Source organism: Meles meles, chromosome 6, assembly GCF_922984935.1.
Source record: "Meles meles chromosome 6, mMelMel3.1 paternal haplotype, whole genome shotgun sequence".
NCBI lineage: Eukaryota > Metazoa > Chordata > Mammalia > Carnivora > Mustelidae > Meles > Meles meles.
Genome location: NC_060071.1, coordinates 11,908,357 through 11,934,114, shown reverse-complemented (window position 1 = coordinate 11,934,114; position 25,758 = coordinate 11,908,357). Strand labels below are relative to the sequence as shown.

General features: G+C 40.8%; 1 protein-coding gene across 3 annotated transcripts in view; it reads right to left on the bottom strand.

Annotated features, from left to right (window-relative positions):
* Positions 1–25,758, bottom strand: part of CHD2 (chromodomain helicase DNA binding protein 2) — a 119,341-nt gene that overhangs the window by 65,351 nt on the left and 28,232 nt on the right. For 2 of the 3 annotated variants that reach the window (XM_046008467.1, XM_046008465.1), the window contains exons 4-16: positions 25,194–25,280; positions 23,426–23,487; positions 17,189–17,296; positions 15,063–15,203; positions 13,699–13,832; positions 11,613–11,838; positions 9,988–10,088; positions 8,937–8,981; positions 8,587–8,765; positions 6,546–6,670; positions 5,056–5,272; positions 2,988–3,077; positions 2,003–2,193 (exon numbers count right to left, since the gene is read on the bottom strand). In XM_046008467.1, coding sequence (XP_045864423.1) covers positions 2,003–2,193; positions 2,988–3,077; positions 5,056–5,272; positions 6,546–6,670; positions 8,587–8,765; positions 8,937–8,981; positions 9,988–10,088; positions 11,613–11,838; positions 13,699–13,832; positions 15,063–15,203; positions 17,189–17,296; positions 23,426–23,487; positions 25,194–25,280 — 1,706 coding nt within the window. Of the gene's footprint in view, positions 1–2,002; positions 2,194–2,987; positions 3,078–5,055; positions 5,273–6,545; positions 6,671–8,586; positions 8,766–8,936; positions 8,982–9,987; positions 10,089–11,612; positions 11,839–13,698; positions 13,833–15,062; positions 15,204–17,188; positions 17,297–23,425; positions 23,488–25,193; positions 25,281–25,758 lie in introns of those variants that run through there. The other variant, XM_046008468.1, reaches the window with a different exon arrangement.

Here is a 25,758-nt window from a genome sequence, read left to right as displayed (position 1 = left end):
ATCTCTGCTCAACAGGGAGCCTGCTTCCCCCTCTCTCTCTGCCTGCCTCTCTGCCTACTTGTGAACTCTCTGTTAAATAAATAAGTATTCTTTAAAAAAAAAAAAAAAATAGGAAAGAGGCTTAAACAGATATTTCACCAAAGGTAGACAAATGGCTAATGAACACATGAAAAGATGTTCAACATTATCAGTCATCACAGAAATGCGACTCTGAGCCACAATGAAATGCCACTCCTCCTAGAATGACTAGACTCCAAAAGACAATTTCCAAGGACTGGTGAGGATACGGAGAAACTGAAAATTCAAACACTTCTGGTAAGAATGGCAAATGGAAGACAGCCTGGTAGCTTCTTAAGTTAAATATATACTTTCCCAACAATTTGGCAATTTCAGCAAGTATCTAACGAAGATAAATAAAAACATATGTCCACACACAGACGCGACAGCCCAAAACTGAGGCAACCCAAATGTCCATTAACTAGTGACCGGACACACATAAAATGGAATATTACCCCATTTTAACAGACTAACTCCCAATATACTCTATGACACAGAGGAATCTCAAAAATATTATGCTAAATTTAACAAGCCAAAAACAAAAAACTACTTATTAGGACTCCATTTATATGAAATTTCTACAAAAGTTAAATCTCTTAGAGATGAAAACCAATTAGCGATTGCCTGAGGCTTGAGGCAGAAGCAGAAACTAACTACAAACAGATAAGAGGAAACTTTTCTGGGTGAAGAAAATATTCCAAAACTAGATTAGGATGGGTGCACAACTCAAGAAATTTACTAAAAAATACTGAATGGCATCCTTGCAATTGTGTATTTTATGGTATGTAAACAGTATCTCAACAGTGTTTACCAAAAGTTAACACATGGGGGAGGGGAGCACTTTTATGTTTTTCATTTCGTTATCAAAATCGCCTTGCTCAATTTATGGCACACAGCAGGCACTCAAATCTTTTCTGAGTTAAAAAAAAAACAACTGTGGAGCATTTCCCTGTCAATGTGACAACCCTTGGCTGCTTACCACATGCCAGAAACTACTCTAGGCAATGTGGACCATCGATGAATTACGTGAACACGATCCCTGCAACTTCTGATGCGTAAATCTAATGACACGAGATGAACTGGGAAGAAATGAGCAAAGGGAGGTGCCCTGAAGAAAATAAGACAGGGTAGATGATAAGCCTGACCAACAGGCAGCTTCAGTTGGGTGGACCCAGGAGACATCAAAAAGGAGGTGGTCACATAGCCTGAGGCAAAAATGTTAAGACCCGACTGGCCACATGAAGATGAGGAGGAGGGAGAACAGTCCAGACAAAAAGAGCGGCAGGGGCTTGGCAGGGTACAGATACAGAAAGATGACAGAACGGCTGAATCAGAAGGAGTGGTGAATAAAGGGGGATGGGAGGAGTCAGAGGACTTCTGAGAGGCCACACAGACCCACGTCTCCAAGTTAGGGTAACAACTTCAGATTTCATTCTAAGGATCAGTGAATACCACTGGATAACTTTAAGTTTTAGGAAACGTGCATAGCATCTCTCCCATAAAAATCTTCTCAATAAAAACATTCCATGATTCTTTACTCAGTTAAAGATCTGAGTAACACCTAACGCTGCTGGCTTCTGTTATCAAAGGTTGGGTTTAAGATACTAATGCTTATCACACTCCGTATCTTATATACATTTCAATTACTGATTACCTTCTAACAGAGAAGTCTGAGGTTTCCTATTTACCAGCTTTTTCCCCAGTGCATTAGCTGATTTCAACATCTGATAGATAACAGGCTTTTCCTCCTTGATATCATGCTGAATTCTGTGCCTCCCCACATTTATCACGGAGCAGTTTACTAATTTTGTTCCTGCACCAGTTTCACGTTTTGCTCTCCCCAAATCATGCCTTCTGTTTCCCCTAAGGTCTGTTTTTGAAAAATTAAAAAGCATTGGCATTTCAGACATTCTGCATCTTTCAAAATACACAGGAAGGAGCTTACTTCTCCGGCATAATAAAGTGCAGCAAGGACCAGAGCTCTTTGAGGGAATTCTGAAGAGGGGTCCCCGTAATCAGGAGCCTATGGTGGGACTTGAAATCAATCAGAGTTTTATACAATAAAGAGTCATCATTCTTCAACCGATGGGCTTCATCCACTCCCAGAAAGGCCCAGTTAATACTGCCCAGCACAGTCTAAAGTAAAAACAAAACAGAACGAGCCACCAGGTCAGAAGGGAACCCAAAAGTACTTTCAAGTGTTAATTATCTCTGTACAAATACCATCACAAAGTATACATAGAAAACATTTATTCTTCACGGACTTCAATTATATTAGGACTCCTCTGTTTATTCTGTTTCTGGCTAGACTGGTGTCTACTCAGAAGAGCACATCACCATCCAAAAGGTATTCGGGGGAGGGGGAGTCTCTTAGGCCAGGCATTGCCGCATGCCCTACAGCAAGAAGACAAAAACTGGTATGCTGGGCAAAAACAATACAAAAACAGAACACAACCGTGTAGTCTCTCATCATTAATTCTTCTCTGCCTCTTCTCCACCCCAACCCTGAAGCACAGAAACACCAAGAGCCACCAAACTGAACTCATTTACACTTCTTATCACCAACGGGACCAACTGCCACATTTCTTAGTAATTGCAGAAAGGAGATGGTGTAAAGACCTTCATTCAGAGACCGTTCACATCATCTGTTGTGGAGAAATTCCTTGACAAAGATATGATGGGAAATGCCCGGGATGGCGCTCAGGTAAGTTACTGGCCTCAGTACCCTTTCATCCTGTTTAATTCCATTGGACTAAGCAATCTAACGTCCCCTTCAACTCTAAGATTCTGATTTTTATTTACAACCTTAATATTCTTTGTGCATTGTTTGTTCATTTGTTTGCTTTTTAAAATAAATACAGAGAAGTAACATGGCAAGCAGGAAGCACAGACCCCACCATTTGGACAAGTCACACTACAAAATTACACACCTTATCTTTTAAGAGGATCTCATATGTTGTTATAAGTGCATTGAACTTGAGTCTTTTAGTCTGAGAATGAATCCATTCATATTCCCGTATCTAGAAGAGAAATCAGTAATTAAGATACAATTTCTACTTTTACCTTTTGTATCACCAGTAGTCTTGTGATAAACATGCCAAATAAAAAACAAACCTGACTAGAATTTAATGACTATTTTATACATTCTAAACTGACCTAAGCAACCACAATATAGAGCCATAAGAGAATTAATAGATCACTGAGCAGCAAAAACTTTACTGCCAGAATTCAAATAAACTGTCATCTTCCCCCACCTCCGCCCCAAAATATTTGACCAAAACATGTACTGCATCTGTAATTAAATCCCGGTCAGTTGAACTTATCTAGTGATCCCCAAAATGTTAATTTTCTTAGGAATATTTTAGTATTCTTTGTTCTTTGGTAGGGCAATACTTTTATTAACAACAAACAGAACAAATCCCAACCTCTACCTCGGTCAGAAATGTCATTAATTTAGAGCAGAAAGATGTGGCCTCCAAGGAAAAGGAAACGGAAGGTTATGGGATAAATGTAATTTCATATGAATGAAAATAATGAATGTAAAAGAAAACAAAAACTACCATATTCATACTGCAGTGTGACTGGACAACAGGGCAAGGAGTGTGGGTGGTGATCACCACCAAGGGGGAAGAAAGAACAGAGAAAAGGAATGTTGGGAGTTCACAAAGAAAACTTCTCTGACTCCACAAATTTTCAGAGTTCACTTGGTCTTCAGATTTGAATGCAGTGATTGAAGCCATTCTGCATAATCTAAGGTTTTTTTTCTTTCAACTTTTGTAATAGTTAACAAATGGATTTGCAAAGCTAAGAGCGACTATATGCTTAGAAACTCAAAATCAGAGCCATGAAATCTGCCAGGGTTTAGTTAGACAATTTGAATGAAAATATTTAATATACAACATATGTCTCAAAGGTCTGAGGAATCCTGATGGCTTGCTCTTGTGATAAGCAATCCCCCAGAAACAGTTTACTCTAACATACAGTTATGAAATGAACATACAGTAATGAAAGAGCGAAGGTCTGGGACCAGACCATTCTCTGTCCTGACCCCAGCTCTGCCACATTCTAGCTGGCCTGGAACGAGTGTTAAACTCTTAAAGTCCTTTACTTCATCAATTGGTTAGAAAGAGTGGCATCTACTTCGAGGACAATCGTGGGGGTTACAGGTAATATACACAAAGCACCCAGCATGGGCCCTCGCACATAACAGGTACTTTTGGAAAAGTCAATTATTATCAAGAAATGACTTGCTGGGGCGCCTGAGTGGCTCAGTGGATTAAACCTCTGCCTTTGGCTCAGGTCATGGTCTCAGGGTCCTGGGATCGAGCCCCACATCGGGCTCTCTGCTCACCAGGGAGCCTGCTTCCTCCTCTCTCTCTCTCTGCCTGCCTCTCTGCCTACTTGTGATCTGTCAAATACATAAATAAAATTAAAAAAAAAAAAAAAAGAAAGAAATGACTTGCTAAACAAAGAGCAAACCAAGCCTCTGTTTTCTGAGTTCCTACTACTCATGTTAAGGTTGAAAACAGACAAGTAATTCTCATTTCTATAGCCCTAGCATGGCTCATTGTCCTTTCTCTTTATTCCTTCCTTACAAGTTCTATAACCTCGTCATGTTAAAAGGCTGAGAAACAAACTCTTAAGAATTCAGTTTTAGCAGCAGCTCTCTGCTTAAACAGCAAAAATAATATTAACATTCTATGAGGTATTAATTCCATCTCTAAATAAAGTGGTCTTAGAAATACAAAAGACAGAAGAAAAATACTACAATCCAACTAAAAGAGATTCCCATTCATATACTGCCACTGCTTTCCCTTAACATAGTAACCATGTTTTAAAGACTATCTGCGTTGCATTTTTGTGATACATAAATCTCCCAACATTGGGGGCACGGCAGTGTCAGAATCATAATGTTACTAAAGACTGTAACGGCTTTAGGTCAATTTCCAAAATACATTTATAACACAGATTCTATCCCAATTCTTTTTGTTTACACACCGTATTTCTGCTCATCAGGTCACCTATGTAAACCACTACGTTAATCTCTGGTGCCCAGATTTCAAACTCCCTCTGCCATGAGGTGAGGGTGGATAAAGGGACGACTATAAGAAAGGGGCCATACAGCTGGTGTTGGTGGAACAGGTAGGAGAGGAATGATATGGTCTGGATGGTCTTTCCTAGGCCCATTTCATCAGCAAGGATTACACTGTTACTTCTGCAGAAGGGAAAAATAAAAACAAAACAAAACAAAATCATTAGTTCACACACATACACAGACACACACTAAGAACAAGGACATTAAAGCCTCAGAATTCACCAAGCAAGGCACTGGTCCCAAGCCCCAACCGAATTCCCTCTCCTACATAAACAAAGTAGAAGCTATAAAACAGCAAAGTAACAAGTGATCTGAGTATAGCCAAACTTTGGGTTTCCATCAGAGCCTATCCAGACTATGTTCTTTACCTTGCATTTTGGTCTTTCTTTTACATCTACCCCTTATAACAGAGCAGGCAGGTTTTATTATACTGAGGTGTCCAGGAACATGACCTTGGGCTCCACCATTCCAGAAAGCAGAGGAAAACTGGCTATCATGTGCTTCTTCCCAAAGCACCCACCCACTGCACTGCAGGCCACTGGGTTATTGAATGCTATGCACACCACTCCCTAGGCCTATGTGCTGCAGGGCCTGTGGCTTGTTTTAAATACAGGATAATCTATACCAGAGGTAGGCTAAGGTTAGATTTCTGAATCCACCCTACACCTACGAAATGAGAATATCTGGGAAAGAACTTTAAAAGTTCTGGAACTTTTAAACAGACACTTCTGGATATTCTGATGCAGCTGTATTCCTTTGATCACACTTTGAGAAACACCATTCTAGGAAACAGTCTGGATTTCAACTGGACACTAACAGGAGAGGACTGTCCAGATGGTAGAAAAACACTCAAAGAAATGGCCAGAGTGGATGTGAGGGCGATCTGGCTGCGACATCTGTCACCCCATTGATCGCCAGGGTTGATTCGGCTGATCTGGCTGGCTAGGCGGGTGTCCCCTTCCTCCCTCACCGCTCCATGTGCGTCCCTCCCGAAGCTGCGCGCTCAGTCGAAGAGGACGACCTTCCCCGATAGAGGAGAGGACCGTTCTTCGGTCAAGGGTATACGAGTAGCTGCGCTCCCCTGCTAGAACCTCCAAACAAGCTCTCAAGAAATGGCCAGAGTAGGTAAGTATGTTGGGAAATAGAAAACAGCCCATTTGGCATGGAATCAGGAATAGATGTATGGCAAAAGGCAATCTACCCCAAATAACTAATTAACCAAGTACTCTTTACTTAAGATTAAAATATTACACACACGTATAAACTCCTAGAAGAGCCTTCCCTCACAATACTTTTTCCGTTTCTGTAATACACAACAGAAAAAAACAATTATTTGCACTTAACAATAAAGAAGCCAGAAACCGTAAAGAAAATTTCATATTTTTCTACCTACTTGCACCAGGAATGAGCAAGCCAGTTGAGGCCTTCTAGCTGATAATCACGGAGCTCCAGATTCTCCCCTCCTAAATATGCCGGTTGTTTCTTTAAAGCCACAAATCGTGGTCTCTGCTTCAAGGCCTGAAAAACCAAAATTAAAGCCCCGGTCTGAAGAAGACTTTCTTGCTGTTCCTATGTTACAATGCTAGCCGTGATTTATGTACGCTGAACCATAGCACAAAAGTTTAAATTCTGCGTCACGAACCCCAACCAGCCCAGCCCAACCTCCTTTCATTGTAGTCTGTATTCCCAAAGCCTGAAGCATCCCAAATAGTTCTTGGTTGGCCTGCTCCTGGTCCTGCAGTCAGTCTGCGAACATTACACAGCACTTGTTTTATAACGTCTCTATCTTACAGCACGCAGTGAGTGCCGTACTATAATCTTTATGTTCCCTCATTTAAACCGTACGACACCTCTGGGAAAGTCTGCACATACTAAACCCAGCAGAACTTTACCGTGATAGCATTTGCAAATTCTGAAATGCAACCCTCATCTAGCTGGGACCCCCAGGTACGTGAGTTTGGTTTTCTTAATGAAAGGGTGTGAAGGATGGAGTGGTCTATCTAGTAAGACCATGTCTCTATGGTTTGACGAAATACAGTTTCCACGGCTATATCCATTTGGGAAACAATGTAATAAAAGTTATATAAATTTCATTACTAGTGACTTTTCCAAGTCTAAAATGCTTGTGCATATTGTGAATTTATAGGGAAAATTCATTTAGAAATGCTTCCCAACGTTCATTGGCCATAAAGTCTTTTTTCAGGGACTATTTGCCTTGAAGATTAGGTTTCTGTGGAATTAGCACCCTACTATGCGAAGTATCACCCTGAAAGTCTGTTTGAAAAGGTGGTCACAGATCATCTCAGCGCTCCTCTGTGAGCAGCCCACAGTAAACAAATCTGACTCTTTGCGCTCAGCCCCCAAACACCGCATCCACTTCTGCCAAGTCTCCCCATCGTGCTTCTGCCATCTGATGCTTCCATCCCTCCACAGATTCCCTTGTCCTCACACTGTTCTTCCCTCTGGGACTTGTATGGCATATTCCTGGCTGGACCTTCTGGCTTTTTAAGTACCGCCTCCAGAGTCTCCTGCACACTGCTATGAGATGGGGCTAAATACAGCTTCCATCCTGCTGCTCTTCTCACATCTGAACCCACAGGGTAAAGCCCAAAATACCCTTCACAGTACTCAAGGTGCCTATTCAAGCACCTTCAAGGAACTCGGACCCAAATGCACTCGCTGACGTCACTTTCCTCTCTTCCCACTCAAAGAACAGCGTTCTCCTGCATCCTTCGTGGAAGGGCAATAAACCAGGCCCCCCTTTGCCTCCCAGGCACTAACCCCTTCTCCAAGGACCAGGGCAATGCAATACAACCTCCTCTTTAACTCTTTCAAACCTCCTCAAGGACTACCGGAGCTCAGTGACTTCTACCTCTGTGCTTCTCGAACCACAAATTCTTTACTATACTCACTGCCCCCTCAGTCATACACTGCATTTCACAGACAGGGGCTTGGTGCCATGAACTGGATGTCAACTTCTCAGAGACAGAGCCACGTCTTAGGCAGACTTTTGTTACGGAGGCACACCACTTTACATGGGCAGTGGATTCCGGTGAAGGGAAAGGATCTGAACAATCAATCTAGCAACTGAAAAAGCCTATATATTTGGGCTCTAACTTAGAACTCAGAGCCTCTCCGCTTTCCTGTCACTTCTCTTTAAAGGACTTACATTCTTTCAAATATTCTGCACACTGTCTCTAATCAGACATACCCGGGTCTGTGAATTTTAAGAATAAAGAGATCAGCAGAGCCATCATACAACTCATGCGCTCCCTTTGTTTTAATATTGAACTTTGATGTCAAGGTTAATTCATCTTCTTTCACTTCAAAATGGGAATTATTTACTTTTGTACTATTTTTCTCTTCCCAATATCTATGTGACCAACCCTATCAATACCTCTTTCCCCTGGACAAACAAAAGCCAGCAATCACACCTTGCATTCTCTTGTCGGGATGGTTTTAGAGTTGTTCCGACTATGGAAGCTGTCAATGCAGCTCTGGAACTTCTTGCCAATCAAGGCTTCATCTTCCCAGCTGCACTCTGAATAGGGCAATCCCATCCATTTGCATAGATATTCAGGTTCATTTGAAGGTGCCGGCTTCCGACTATGAGCTATTTTATACACAAAAAAATTGCAGATTAGCATCTGTCATTAAAGGAAGGGGAGTGACAATTCTGTTTTACATGTAACCACTGAACCGCCACATGGCAAACCTGTGAATACTCTGCAAAACACAAACTACTCTTAAACGCTAACATTTATTAAACAGAGCTTTTGCTTACCTGGAAAATCTGTCTGACCCAGGGTAGATTTGCTTGTCTTCACAGCTAAACAAATGGAAAATAAAACAGAAAAATTCTCACTATAACCAAGAAAAGAGTGACGTTTTAGGGCCTACAAGTAAGAATACAAATATATTCTACAATGTTGTATCACAAAACGGGGGGAGGGAGAAGGGGAAACACTTCTGTGCTCACAGCCCTGTGGATTTATTACCCCATTCCTGTTCCCTCTTTACAACAAAACTCCCCAGAAGACTTGTTCCTACTCACTGTCTGCCTCACTGTCTCTTGAAGCCACCCCAATCAGGCCTGTATTCCCACCACTCCACGGATCCAATTCACTAGCACCACACGGGGGCCAAACTCAAGGATCACGTCTTGGTCCTCACCACATTCGGCTAGTGGCGTTTCCTCCTTCCCGAGCCCCATGTATCACTTGGCTTCCAGGATATACTCCCTCAGCCGCTGTCCAATCTCACTGACTCTTCTTTGTCTCCTGTGGCTTCTTCCTGACTTCCAGAACGTGGAATGTTCTCAGACTTCTATTCTCACTATGTATACTACTTCTGATAATCTCAGTGTATCCTGGGCTTTAAATACTACCTACGCAGCGGTAAATGCCCAAATTTAAATCTCCAGCACAGGCTAAGAGACCTCACTCCAGGCTCACGGGTGCTACAGCCTTCACAATACTTCCCACTCAGACAACTAAGCAGTAGAGCAAACTTAGAAGTATCAAACCAAGTTCTCGATTTCCACTCCAAAAATCAGCTCTTCTAGGTCTTAACCTTTCATTTCAGTAAATAATACCTGTATTCTATTTGCTTGGGTCAAAAATCATGGCATCATACTTGACACCTTTTTCTCTCATCCCCCACATCCAAATATACCAGCAAATCTCGTTAACTTTTCCTTCAAAATAAATCTAGGTATCTATACAGTGTCAAAAAGTAAACCCACAAAACACATTTTTTAATTTACATTACCCCAAAACCAAAAGCCATTATTCGTGGAGCTCAAACACTGCTGAAACAAGTTTCCATGTGCTCACCAATTACTCTTTCAACTATCTGATACTGTTTGTTCAACTCTGAGGCCAGCTCTTGTTGGCAGTTAAAATATTCCACATCTTCAGGAGAGACTTTTCCTAACCTAGACAGAAGACAGAAAAAATACATCCTAGTTAGATTTGGGAGACCTAAAAAAATTTTAAAATTTTTTAAATTAAAAAAAAAAAAAAAAGATTTGGGAGACCTATACACATCTCTCAAAGTCACAAAGAGGAAAAGAAACTGAGTCTCTACTTCCATCTGTCCTTTAGCAATCCCTTTACGAGTAATTAGGCCAGATATTTCATAAAAAACGTACTTTTAGAAAACCTTGAACTCTGGGGTGCCTAGGTGATTCAGTTGGTTAAGCATCTGCCCTTGGCTCGTGTTATGATCCCAGGGTCCTGGGATCAAGCCCCACATCAGGCTCCCTGCTCAGCAGGGGAGCCTGCTTCTTTCCATCCCCCTCTGCCTACCACTCTGCTTACTTGTGCTCTCTGTCAAATAAATAAAATCTTAAAAAAAAAAAAAAAGGAAAATCTTACACTCATAGGACACACCAGTTGTTCTTTATAAAGACCTAAAAATAACTTTGTGTGATAAATTCATATATCTAAACAGAATAGGCAATAAAACTGCTCTCCAGATTTAAAAGGAAATGTGCCTGTTTTTCATGTAGGTATGTACTGTAAGCATGATTCGATGTAGCTTTTACGGAAAACTAGTTATGCCTGGCACCAAAATTCTATAGAAGGCTGACAGGAACAACCTGAAATGAAATACTACTGCCCTTCTGAGGATTTTAAATTTCTAACCACTTTACAACCAACCCCATCTTTAGGACACTCAAAGGAAAAATAAGGGATTTAACTGAAGGAACATCCTGTGCATAGTGGTGAAAGGCAAACTAGGACCCATCTGGCCCCAGTTCTAACACAAAACCACCTGACCCCATTACACTGACAGACAGGTGTGTCTTCAGGGTTCAACCTGATGATTAGTTTAGGTTTGTGGCTGCTACCGTCCCCACCTATTTCTCATAGGCAACTCGGCCACATTCAACGTTGTAAGAAAACTAACAACACAACAGTCTATCACAGCTTCAGAAGTTACGTGTTTCTGTCTCACCATTTCTGCGAACTGTATAAAACTAAGAACAGTGTATTAAGTGCACCAGAACCCAGACGGTTCTAGAATATGAGCTCCTGACATGTAAGCTACCCCAGAAAACACAGGAAGTAACAAGGCGCTTAGGAGCTCTAGCTGCCAGAGTTCCAATCCTGGGTCCCCCTAGAAAAGCTGCACTGTGCCTCACTCTTCCTATCTATAAAATGTGTTACGTACAACAGAGAGAATCTCATGGGCTTATTGTGAGGATTAAAAATACTGTGTGCACAAAATGCTCCATAAACTACTTATTATTAATTAAACTCTACAAACTTGGTGGCCATATAGGAAGTACAGAGTGTCTTCAGGTCACAATTTTATAGACTGGAATTATAGCTGGCTCAGTGTTCAGATAATCAAGGCAAAATTCAAGTTCTTAGACAGCTGTGTGCTCCACGCATTACTGAAAAACCTTCCCTTCCCTCAACGCTGCAAATATACCACCGCTTCAAAAATGTACCATTGCTTGATTTCATCCTCTTTCTTCTTGAAGTTCTCTAATTTTTTTAGGCCCTTCACTTTCTGCTGCTGTAAGGATTCTTCGCTCTCCCATGTGCTGTGGATGTAAGACCAACCCTTCCACTTGATGAGGTACTGGACTTCGCCTTCATCCTTTTCAGTGTCAAAGTCACCACTAGGATCTCCATTAGCTTCGATCGCATATACAGTAGTAGAAGCTCCAGTGGCTACAAAAGGATTTGGGTAAACTTTAAAAAGTGCATTAAACCAGACATTGAAAGCTTCTCAAGCACATATCCTTTTTTGGATGAAACACCAAAGTCCTCTGACTTAAAAACATGCAGAAATTCACAAACAATACAGGATGGGCAAGATCTGTTATTTCAAATATTTTCAAAGTCCAAACCTAATTTCTATACTTTAAAATATTTTCCAGGGGCGCCTGGGTGGCTCAGTGGGTTAAGCCTCTGCCTTTGGCTCAGGTCATGATCTCAGGGTCCTGGGATCGAGCCCTGCATAGGGCTCTCTGCTCAGCAGGGAGCCTGTTTCCTCCTCTCTCTCTGCCTGCCTCTCTGCCTACTTGTGACCTCTGTCAAATAAATAAATAATCTTTAAAAAAAATAAAATAAAAAGTATTTTCCAGAACTTGTTGGTGAAGTTAAAGAAATCCTTTTGTCCAAACAATTAAAATGGAAGAGAAGCATCCTTTTGGTTTGGTCCCTCCTGACTCATAAAACAAGTCTATCTCCCCAGAAATACTAAGAAAATAAAAATTCCCACCACCACCCAATGCCAATTACCAACCCATCCAAAGTTCTCTGTTTACTCTCTTAACCTCAAGTGAGGCTGGATGAAAAAAAAAAAAAAGGCAAAGATTTGATATTTTCTATATGGAAGGTTACCTCAAAGAAACTGAGTTAGGAGATACCTCAAATTAGATATAAAAAAATCTCTGCTATCATCCACAAATGTATTTAGCCAGTTTGATACATTGCACAAAGAGATTCAGAAACACCTAACTGAAGGTAAATTTGTTTAATGTTTGTAAGCAAGAATCTCTGCTATATCACTGCTTTTCAAGAGATTAACACATCTTTACCATCTTAATTTTTAAGTCTCAAAGGCATATTGCACATATCCCTATATCCTCAACAATGAACCATGAGACTGGCTCAAAAAAACTCCCACAGTTCATGCAAACTGTACTACTAGGTATTTACCCAAAGGATACAAAAACACTGATTGAAAGAGACATAAGCACCCCAGTGTTTATAGCAGCACTACCAGCAACAGTCGAATTAGGGAAGGAGTCCAAACAAACACTGATAAATGAATAGATAAAGAAAATGGAATATTACTCAGCCATAAAAAAGAAAAGGTATCTTGCTGTTTGCAACACCAGGGATGGAACTAGAGAGTATTATGCTCAGTAAAATAAGTCAGAGACAAATACCATGTAACTCCACTCATGTGGAGTTCAAGAAATAAAACAGATAAACGTGGAGGAAACAGAGATGCAAACCAGAAAACAGATTCTTAATTGTAGAGAACAAGTTGATGGTTACCAGAATGGAGGCAGGGTGGGCGGGGATGGGTAGAAACAGGTAATGGCGACTAAGGAGTGCACTCGTGATGTGCACCAGGTAATGTGTGGAAGTGTTGAATCATCTGAAACTAATATTACACTGTATGTTAACTAATTGAAATTTAAATTAAAACTTGAAAAAGCAAAAAAAAAAAAAAAAGGAAAGAAAGAAAAACTTCCACCCTTCACAACCAATATAAGCACGGACTGAAATTCAGAGCTGAAATACAGAAGATTTGGGCCCCACTGAGCACATATAGGAAGTAATTTGGGGACACCTGGGTGGCCTCAGTCAGTTAAGCATCTGCCTTCAGCTCAGGTCACGATCCCAGCATCCTAGGATCGAGTCCCACATTGGGCTCCTTGCTCAGCAGGGAGTCTGCTTCTCCCTCTGCCTGCTGCTCCCCCTGCTTGTGCACATGCATGCTCTCTCTCTTCTCTGACAAATAAAAAAATCTTAAAAAAAAGAAACAGTAGTAATTTATTTCCCAAAGACACATACCTCCTTTCTTTCCCAGCCTTGAGTCCAAGACCTTTTCAATAGTTTCACTATTATCCTGCTGCTCATCGGCTCCTTCTCCAGTCATCTCAATGAGGTCGTCGGAGTCGGTCTCAAAGTCATCGTCTTCTTTGTAACTGCGTGAGGAATAATGCTGAATACATGAGAAACTGCCTTTTCAGACTTAAACACCACCAAATAATAACATCATTAAAGAACCATATACCCTTCTGAATCCAACATGTTGTTTTAAGATCAACCACAGTTAAAGTGGGCTCAAAGTTCTTTTTCATCCAACTTAAGAAGTAATGCATGTTCACCGAGAACTGCAAGAAGGGTTACTCACAGTTTAAAATAAAAACAGACTACATTTGCAGTGATCTGTGTAAACGAGATACAGGAGGACACAGCTATGCTTTCGTTTTGTGATATGAAATCATGACTACATAAACAAGGGAACAACTAACTACAAAGAAAATGCATAATAAATGAAAAATCAGTTACTGTTTCATTAGGCAAAAAGAAAGCTGTATTTCCAAGACTAAACACTTAAACCCTTTGAACCCTATATTTTGTCTCCCGGTGATATTTGAAGAAGATGAAATGTGAGTATTCTCAAACTGTTGAAAACTTCAACTAACATACTTCCTGGTAATATTAAAATGTAACCTCCCACCATACAGAGGCAATAAATGGTCTGGGAGTCACACAAGAGAAAAACACGCTCCTGAATGTATAACAGGTAGAGGAGGACAAAGTGCTGACTATACATTAGCATACTCGGCACCTAGTCTAGCTGTGGAGTCATTAACTGGACACACGGCCAGGTTAGTGTCTCTAGGACTTAGCTTCACCACCTTGAAGTAGACCAGAAGAAACCTGTGTATCCTCCAGAAGAAAATGAAATGCCCTTGACTCCTATAAAATAAAATACTGATGTTGGCATGTATCCTTTCCTCTTCTATTTCCTGTTAGTGCTTCATACCCTATTAGTAAACTTAATAAAACTATTATACCGAATATGTAATCTGATCCTCAGGAGAATCTGACTGAAGGAGCAAGTTAGAACTGAGAATACAATCCAAACATCTTTCCTGAGAAAGGAAGGTATGAAATGAAGGCATCAACCTGAAGCAGTTTTCCTTCCAGGAATGAAGGCCTCGAATGAGCCGCTCTTCCTTCCACATTCCCACTGGCCCACATCATTCCTTCTACAAGAACATTTGTCACATCTCTGAGCGCAGCCTCCGGACATGGGTCATTACTTCTGCCTATCAGATGCAACATCCTGCCCTTACCACGACCAAGTTCTAGCCAACTACACCATCACCCTCACGCCAGTGAAAGACTTCTGGGGCATGACCCACCTAACATTTTTAGCCGCTCTGCGACGAGTCTGCCTTTTAGGAGCTTCGTCATCTTCATCATCATCATCAGAAGAATCCTGCCTTTTTCTCTTTCCACGCTGAGTCTTCGGCTGCTTTTTAACACGAGGTTTGGGCACTGTTCTGAAATGAGAAGAGAAAAAAATAGCAAAGTTTTCACTCTATCCCTTGGTATCTGTTTCAAATCTTTATAATTTCCCAGAGCAGCAGTACACACACAGGATTAACCTGGGGAGTGTCAGCCATGTACATTCCTGGATCCCATTTGCTGAGATTCTAATTGACTAGAAATCTGTATTTTCAACACAAAAGTGATCCTAATGCTGAGAATCCTCAATCACATAAAGAGACACAGTGGATTCCTAGGCAATGGTTCTCCACTGTTCCTCAGGACTACTGCACATGCAATCTATTGCTGATGGTATCTCTTTGGTGGGCAATTTGAAAATATCAAACTCACAAACGTTAACAATTTTACTTCTGGGAATCGCTCTTACAGATATACACAGATACAGGCGTAATAAGGTATTCACCATAGTACTGTTTGCAATAACAAAAAATTAGGAAAATGCTAAATCTTCACCAGCTGGGAATCAGTTCCTGAACAGAATACTAGGTAGCCAGCACCCACCCACCACCCCCCACCCCGGCAAAAAAACACCAAAATGTTTCCATGTTTTGATAGGAAAGATTTCCCAGAGAAGGAAAAAAAAAATGCAGAGGAAGACACATGAAATGCTGTCTATACAGAAGGAGCAAAGGACAGAAATCACTCCACATGAATTTCTGTTACGTGTACACAAAGTATACCCGGAGGACGACCTGAGAGCGTGCGCACGCTGCCGCACACCAGCCGAACAGGCTGCAGAGACAGCCCCGTGCGTGACTCTCAGCAACAACCAGGGCAGAAAGCCACAGCCTGGGCACTCGGAAGGAAATCCCCAAATACGCTACCCATGATAAAAAGACAAAAGGAGAAAGGGGGAGATGGAAACCCACAATCCTGTCTCTCTTTTATCTTCCATAACCAATGCCACACAGACCGATGATCAGGGTCAGTAAATGACAGGTAAACTCTAGAAGAGAAAGCTGAGGTAGCACTTAAACCTGGACAAAAGGACACCAAACTCAGATGTGAATTTCCCTGCTGGGGTGGGGGCAGCTGTACAATGTCCTAAATAGGAGGCAGGCAAATGTTTTGCTGCAAATGGACAGAGCAAAAATATTTTTAGCTTTCCCAGACAAGAAGCAAAATTGAGGCCACTACCCACGCACTGATATAACGAGGAAAATGAATTTTCACATAGTATTTACTGATAACACTCAGAATAATCATCACTCAGTACACTTTCTGTGATACACATCTAAGGAGAACAGAATTCTTTTTGAAAGGATAACATTTCTTTAACTGAGGTTCTAATTTAGTGTTCCCTACCATCAGACTATAAATGTTTATCTATAAAAGCTACACTTGGCCATACAGAAATAGGTGGTGAGTGGCATCTGGCCCAAAGGCAAAAGCTTGTCAACCCCATCCTAAGCATTACTGTGAGGTAAATTTCCCTGCGATCCCTGTCTCCCACCTTCCTTTCTTCAATACCAGTACCCCTGCTGCCAGACATCTGAACAAAAATTACCAAAGTTTCCTACCACCTCAGCCTACTTCCTTCTCTGCACAATCATGTTCTCTGCTCGTGATAGATTCTAAGAACGAGGTAATAAGCAGTGAAGCATGCTTTCAACCAGCCAGTGTTTTAAACTCAGGAATTACTTCTCCCAAAAAGAGCCTACACACTACTCAAATACACAGGGAGGTTTTTTTAAAAGCAGAAGACAAGTCCGCCCCTCCTAACTACAACGCCATGGAGGAAGAAAAAGCTTTGCTCTGTGAGACATACCATGCAAACACCCAGTCAAATGTAAGCATCCCCACCATTTAATCCCTTGCTAATGAGGTAGACAGGCAAGAAGTGAACACAGACTTCCAAAGCCCAGAGTCACCACATGTCGTATCCCATCACTTAAGGCTGTCGTTCTAACACCAAATCATCTACCATCTAACAAATTAAGTGCCACCAGAAGTAGAGATGTTCAAGCAAACACTGCACCTTCTGGGGACAGGTCTTCTGGCTTTCACTTTTTTTTGCTCTGGTTCGCTCTCTGCACTGGTGCCTTGTTCCTGTTCATCTTCTGAGGGTTCCCGTTTCCATTTTTCTCTGTGATCAAAAGCAAAACAAAATCATTTTTTTTCTAAAAGAACGCAAGATTGTTTAATTTGAAGAATCTGACAAAGCCAACTTCAATCGGATTCTCCAAAAGGCAGAGCATGTGTATTTTAGGCATTATGGCTAAAAAAGGTTTATTCTAGCTCCATTTAAATTTTGGCTGTGTTCCTTCCTGGGCTGTTTTTTCTCTGATGACAAAAATAAATGAAAATGGATACTACAATAGCATTTTTTAAACTATTTTGGAAAAAAAAAAAAAGGCTATTAAATCTCTCATACTCTATTTTTATTTACTATCATTGAATGGATTGAAGCCATAATATATACTAGACTAGTCTCAAATTTAAGATGATCAGAATCCACCTGAAAAACTTACTAAAAATTTTTGGACCACAGCCATAGTTTCTTATTCAGCAAGTCTAGTAAGAGGCCTAAAAACTTGAATCTTACCAAATTTAAAGACGATGCTAATACTGGTTAAAGACTCATTCTAGAACTACTATGCTGGGTATTTTAACATGTTTAGAATGTATTTGATGAAACAGTCCCAAAATTATTTTGCACAATAAACCTACCACCTACTAAATAATCTGTTCAGCTAAAGATATAGTCTTTAATAATTATTTATTAGACACAGTAAATGTTCCTTTGCTCCTTGAGATCTTAGAAGGCTTTAAAGAGCCAAATCTTATAGGTCTCTCCTACCACCCCAGAGTTTTTGAGGTTTAAAGACCAAATGTGGGGCTAAGCTCATTTCTAGGGAAGAAGGAAGGAACATGTAACAGCCACTGGGCATGAAATACCGGGGGTGGGGGGGGGGACACCAAACTCACAGGCAAGTACCTGAGCTTTTACAAAACAATCACCAATGTACCTCCAGCCCATGACTAGGAAATAAGATTATGCTAAAGACAACTATTAGAGAATCACGAAGTCCTGTCAACATTCTTCGTAAGAGAATAGGTAAAAGGAATAAAGGAAGCTTACTGCAAGAAGGTTATCAACGGATTCCTGAGAATCTTCCTAGTCCAGGAGCCACCCTAACACCTGAGTGAGTGGAGACTCACGAAAAGCCAACAGAACACATTACTCAAGTTCCACTGGCACTGTTTGCTTCATATCCATCTCCTCTGGCATAGATGACTGCTTCTGTGCAGGGTCACTTCTGCTCACCTTTGCACCACACTTAGCACAAAGGCAAGTAAATGGAGGGAGATGCTGCTTTGTTAAATAAAGAAATAATTAAGAATGAACCCTATCAGTCTAACAGACAGATAGGGTACTTTTTGGAAGCAGACTGCTAATTCACCAAGGCCTATTAATATTGCCTAGTAGCCTTCCTTCTCTCATTTAAACAAAGACCTCCTTATGTCTCACTACACGCTGGACACCTGACTTAATCCCCTTCCCTAGAACTAAGTACAAGAACTGTTCGCTAAGCAATCAAAGGAATAGAAGGGAATAGCCCGGAAGGGAGGAAGAGGTCTCCAGGCACTGGGAGACTGGCACACGAGGCTGTAATCTTTCTTGGACCAAGTTCAGAACAGTTTACCCCTTGGAAGGGGCTCACATAGCCAAACCAAAGTGGTTTCACAGGAAAACAGCTTGAAAGAACATAAAACAACTAAGATGTAAGGGAGAGCAGATCAGATGAGAAAGATCCACGGTCAAATATTACTTATAATTTACCTAACGCCACAGGAACTGAGAACCTAAATCAAGGCAGCTAAGGGGTCCACTTCTACAACTCTGAGACTATAATGGCAGTAACCTTATTTTGTGTTGAGGCTAGAGTTTTCCAGTTAAATTGCAGGTGTATAAACTTATGGACAACTGGGAAGACTGAGCATCTTCCAGTATGAGAATGTACAATAACTGAGCAAAACAACTGGCCCAGGTGAGAACAAGGTATTTGGCATTCCATGTCAAACCTCCAGCCCTCCTCCTTTCAATCATAACCCAGTGAAGACCACAGAATCAGGAAGACAAGCTACACGTTCCGGGAGATCTGAACAACTGAAGGCTTTTGGCCTATATTTGTACATGTATTTGAAACTGGCTGGATAATTTTAAATTTTGTTTGAACTTTCTAGAACAGGGGAAAAAGTAAGTAAGGATTAGTGACACTGAGTCCCTTTGTATAAAGAAGAGGTGAGAAGAGTGATCAGCTATAAAAAGATTACTTCCCAACCCTGCAGATGTCAAGGGCTCTCTTAGATCATTGGTTTCTTATATATAATGCAAATTTTAGGATGATGACTCCCTAAGCCATACATTACAAGTCAGGCTACAATTACAAGTTGTCTAAAATATAAGATTGTGATTGGGACGCCTGGGAGGCTCAGTCAGTTAAGCATCTGCCTTTGGCTCAGGTCGTGATCCAGGGTCCTGGGATCGAGTCCTGCACTGGGCTCCAAGCTGAGCAGGGAGCCTGCTTCTCCCTCTCCCTCTGCCTGCCTCTGCCCCACTTGTGCTCTCACTCTCTCTGACAGATCAATAAAATCTTTAAAAAATAAAAATAAAATACAAGACTATGATTGATAAAATTTTCACATGTCAAAGGAGACTTGAATTGCCAGATCCAGCCCTAAGAGGGCATCAGCGGGATTCCCTAAGAAGGAATCAAGGAAATGTTTACCAAAATCTTGGAAACTGGGGAGAAAAATACTAAGATTTGGCCACTGAGGCTCCAAGGCAATGTAAATAGACATGAAAAAGTCAGAATGCAAGCTAAGGAGGTATAGTTTTGTTCCTTTATTGGAAAAAGGCAGAACGCAGATCCTACGACACAAATCAAATCTAAACAGCTGTGAAGGAGGGAATGCACAAAATTCCTTCATAAATAAAACAGGCCTAAATTGTGGCCAAGAGTCCTACTAATCATCATTAAAAGCCCAAAGAAGGGGGTTCCTCTCTCCTCTACTTTTAGAAGGCAGATCACAAAAAGAAGAAAAGAGCTGCTTAAACTTAATGTATTTTCAGTACATTTTCCCAGAAAAAAAGGCCTTTCAGGAAGAAGTTCCAATGAAAAAGGAAAATCTGGAGCTAACAGATTCTCCTCCACTGTGTCATGAGTTTGTGACAGAGTTCCAACTCAAAGCACTGGGGGGAAAAAAAACCTATGATCCCAGGAGAAAAACTTCAAGTGACTTACAGTGAACACATTTTTTTTTTTTAAATTACAGTTGAAAGAAAAGGTTCTGAAACCATTCTAGAGTGGTTTGAAGCACTGATGGGACCATGAGTCAGCAAAAATCCTATACAACTTTTCACAAATCTGGACAACATTAATAAGTACGGCATGGGTTAACAGTTCCATGATTGAAACAGCAGGAATGGGTTAAATAAATGAAAAATTGTATTGGTTAATATGACTAGGTTAGGGGTTACAACTGAAATACCCACTGGGCCAGGCAAGGTCTGTAAATGGGGTCAAATGGAGAACTCCTAGTCCATCAGGTTATAAAGACCACTGTTATGGGGCCAGCACTGACAGATTTTTCTAAGCAGCTAGAAATCTGGACTCTTAAGTACCATTTCTCAAAATTTTAACATTGCCAACTAACTTGAAAAATGTTTTCAGTATTATATAGGAACATTACACTGTGTAAATTCTGAATTTTTAAAATGCTAATTCACATTATTGTGACTCTAGGGAGTTAGTCCCTTGTGAGACTCTATTCTTTAAAAATGCCAAAGTCATGAAAGCAAAGTAGTGTGAAAGCACTGTGAAAGTGCTGTGAAGAAACCTGACCACTTACATAAAATATCTAACCCTAGATGGGACCCTGCAGTGGAGGGAGGAAATGTTTTAAGACATTACTGGGTCAATTAACAAAATGGGAATATGAATTAGACAAAAGTATTTTAGCAATGTTAAATCAATTTATATTAAAACTACCCCGTACGTAGGAAGAACAGTGGTCTTCTAAGGAAATCCAGACTTCAGTATTTAGGGGTAAAAGGCCACAATGTGTGTCAATCCTAGTCTTAAGTGGATCAGAAAAACTATTATGTGCATGTGCATGTATGAATATATACAAAGAAAAGGACCCACAGCAATAAAGCAAATGGGGCAAAAGGAGTAACCAATGGCAAATGTGGGTAAAGTACACAGGCATTCCTTACACTATTTTTGTTCTCAGAGCTTTTTTAAAGTTTGAATGCAAAAAATAAAGTTAATAAAAATAGCTCCTTTAAAAAAACTTCAAAATCGGGGCCCCTGGGTGGCTCAGTGGATTAAGCCGCTGCCTTCGGCTCAGGTCATGATCTCAGGGTCCTGGGATCGAGCCCCGCATCGGGCTCTCTGCTCCACAGGGAGCCTGCTTCCTCCTCTCTCTCTGCCTGCCTCTCTATCTACTTGTGATCTCTCTCTGTCAAATAAATAAATAAAATCTTTAAAAAAAAAAAAATAAAACTTCAAAATCTGAGGTAGAGTCAGCAGGGTTTCAGAAAAGCATTTCCCTGTGCTAATACTCAAAATCTCCACTCTCTGAGTCAATTCTGAAATCCATGTGCCCCCACACTAGGTTCTACTGAGCTTGTTCAGATCTCGGAGGGCCCCCTTTAGTGCTGTGCCTTCCAACGTTAGTCACTGTAGCACCACCTCCTCCAATTAATCCTGCTCATTAACTGACTCGGGAGAAAAGCTCCTCATAAGCCCCAGTACTCACCAGCTGCACAGTGGATGGCAGGAAGTGAGGCTAGCCCAGTGCTCCCACACAAACAAGTATGAAGGGAAGGAACTCCCACAGCTCTTACGAGTTCCTAAGGAAGAACCTGGGGCCGGGAAGCAGCCTTACAGAAGATACAGGCCTCTGAAAGGAAACTAAGAAGTTCTACTCAGGAGAAGGAAGGCCACTGAGGGCTGTCAACTTTAGAGAACTCTCAGAATGACTGGAGGAAAATAAGAAGCCAGTGGGCTTCTGCACACCCAGAGAAGGCCCTTAAAGTAGGTTATGGAGGTTTTCAAGCACAGCACCATTTAGATACCAGTCAGGTATCTAAACGTAGCCAGAGGGTGGAGAAAAGACCACGTGCGTGGACTTCCCAAAGGCCCCCAAAAGGCCATTAGACCAGAAGAGCTTCCTAAGCAGGCCATGGGACTGGAGTAGAACAAAAGCCTTTTAAGATGTCAAGAAGTACAGGCCTACCTACAGTTTCTCCTCCAACGCTAATTAAATATTTAAAACACAAATGAAAATTGGAAGTGCCCTAGGGAGGGCAATACGAAATACTTGACTTTCCCTAGCATAGTTTCCAACAACCCTGTTAGGTTGGCAGAACAAGTATTACTCTATTTTGGAAAATGAGAAAACGGGTTTAAAAAATTCAAACTCCTTTGCCTAAGGCCAAAAACTTATTAAGGAGTACTAATATTTTAGGGCAGAGATATCTACAACTGGGGTTCTATTTTAATAGGCACCATGGACAACTATTTACTATGAGAAACCCCGAATTTGTCTGCCAGGATTTCAGTATCTCCATTTTCAAATGCAGCCCCTGAGGAGATGGGCTGTAGAATTCAGACTGTCAGAGATCCAGACCCCCTCCAAGGATGATTTTTAAATTCTAAAAAATATAAATAAAAATATTTTTTTCACCTTAAGTAGAATTTGTAAATTTTAAAAATAATAAATATATAAATTATATATATATAATAAATATATAATCTATGTTCTAAAGGAATTTCACATAAGCCCAAGAATTAAAATTTTCTGGCTTGTGAACTGCAGTATTAAAAGTACATAGTAACAACAGTGAGAAACTTCATACTACACTGGGTGTCCAGTCAGAACCACATGAAAAGGGAAAAAAAGCAAATCTACATTTGTTCCTTGTTCAATCACAATAGAATTTGTGCACATTTTAAAGAAAACCACAGTGGGGCTAATGGGCTCACCAGGTGGGATAAGCTGTGGCCCAAGACACATGGGACACATACAAGATGGGGCCTCTGGGCTGCTGAGGCAGCGGGACACAGCAGACAGTGGCCCACAACAGCAGGAGGGGCAGCAGACTCTGGGACCCGGAGTGGACTACCACATGACGAAGGCAGCCCCACAGAAGTGGACGTGCTCAAAACCCCTGTGTGAAGTACGTGCCCCATGAAAGACTTACTGTTTCTTCAGCTGCCTCTGGCCTCTTCTTTTTGGGCTCCCACTCTCAGACCCGCTACTTGCCTTCAGTGTGTGAGGGGGGAGAAATGATCACAGGCTTTAATTCACAGTTCTCAGGGACAACACGAACCCCTGATTCAACAATCTGCTCCATAATAACATCATTCGACATGAGCTTTCAGACAAAAGAACCCTGTGTTCGGTGGCGCTCATCTTTTCCTTTGAATTAATCTGTCTGTTATAACAGAGTTACCTCTAACACCAGGAAATATTTCTCTCGGCTTCACTTCTACAAGGGCATGGCCCAATAAAATTCTCTGTGATGATAGAAATGTTCTGTATCAGCAGGATCCAATCTAGTAGCCAGCAGCCACAGGGGACTGCTGAGCCCCTGAAATGTGCCTAGTGCGGCTAAGAACAGAATCCTTCCTTTAACTGGACTTTAATACAAATTTTAAAAGCCGCATGTTAGTGGCAACCATACTGGATACTGCAGATCTCGAATATCATGTGAAAATGCCACATTTAGTGTGCCATTAAAGGTGCTGACCTACTGATCTATTCCATTTCAGACTCATTAAAGAGCATGTTCGATCACGAGCTGACAGTGCTCTGCTGTATGGCCTGACAGCACTAGGCCAAGGAAAGTTTATATAGTCAGAAACACCTGAACAGCTCTTTCCCCCCAAACTTAGGGAAACTGGCAAATATTCCTGCTGCTGTTAAGTCTTATGCCCTACCGAGAATGTGTTAATTTATATACAAAAGAGGACAAGAGTGACTCAACTATGGGACTGGTTGTAACCAACATGCTCAGGAACCTAGGCCTAGACACCGAGGAAAAAGAAAGCTAAGGCAAACCACTCAGAGGTCATTCAAAATAAAACACCATGAAGGCAATGTGGATATTATAGTCAATTAGATCTGTAAAGTACATTTACCAAAATCCACCCAACTCACTAACCTCTGGATATTAACATTTCACCTTCATCAGAAGGATGTTACATAGTTAAGAATAGCAAAGTCCTCCTAAGAACGCAGAAAGGGGCCATTTCACGGAGACATAAAAGAGCATCTCTTCAGAATGTGGTCTATAAACCCAATATAGAGGTAAGAATGGACAAAAATACCACACAAACTGAGAAAGGTGAGAAAAGTCTGATGCTATAGAAACAAAAGAACCCAGTGCATAATACCAATTTTTAAAAATCACCAATCCGTTCAATCTCTCACAATTAGATCAGAGTTATATGTGTGAAGTATTTTATACTGCACACTAAAAACAGAAGCAAATTTGATGAATTAGTTAAAACACATTACTTAGGTTAAACAAACTCTCCTTCCTTTCTCAGAAAATAAATCTGAAACTATGTCCATTATCACATTTACCAAGCAAGTGACTCATTTAACAAAATCTAGGAGATTTAGAAACTAGGTATTTTAAAAGATAAACTTCTTGCAATCATCAACTTCACTTGAAATCCAGAAACACTAAAAAAAATGAAAATAAAGATGTGAGGCCAATACTGTATAATACTCTAACACTCTACTAAAACATTCGTTGTGACACAATCTTCCTGGTAAATTTCTTTTCTTTAAAAGACACCTGTGGTTTTCCTTGAAGTTCTAGGCTGAGAAAGCTTGCAACAGAGTCACTTAATTCTCAGGCCTAAAGCTCATGTTAATGGGAACATACACACCAGAGTTGAAAAGGATGAGGTAAGACAAGGAGTTTAAATGTATCCTCCTAACCCATTTCTTTTTCTTACCTCCTCCTTAATATTAAATCGTGATGGTTCTTGTCTGCTTCGGTTTGACCTCCTAACCCCATAAACATCAGGATATTCTTCCCACATCTGTAAAATTAATAGACCATATGTGAATCCTTTTTTCTTGATCCCCCATTTACTATTTTCATTACTGAAACATATATCTCCATCTAAAAAAAATTCAAGTAACTAAGTATCGAAAGGGTTGTTTTGTTAGCTTTGTTTAGAGATAATAAAGTGCTACCTGTATTATCCTGAACACAGTGAAGTTTAACAATGCCTCTTCTTTGCTGAATGGCTCTCGAACTACATGGCATGCTGATTAATGGTCATTAAAATATGAACTTGGTTGAGTAATACGGCAAGGTTTCCACTAAAGACAAAATTTTTACTGATGAATTTTAAGTCCCTAATGCTTTCCAGTTTCAGGTGTGACTGTACACTGACCTATCTGGGAGCTCAAAAAACAAGCAAGTCCCCGACAATTCTAGTTAAATAAGGATCAGAACATTTGTCTATTTCTTTAAATTCCTCAGGATGCATTCATGCCAGAAGCACGCATATT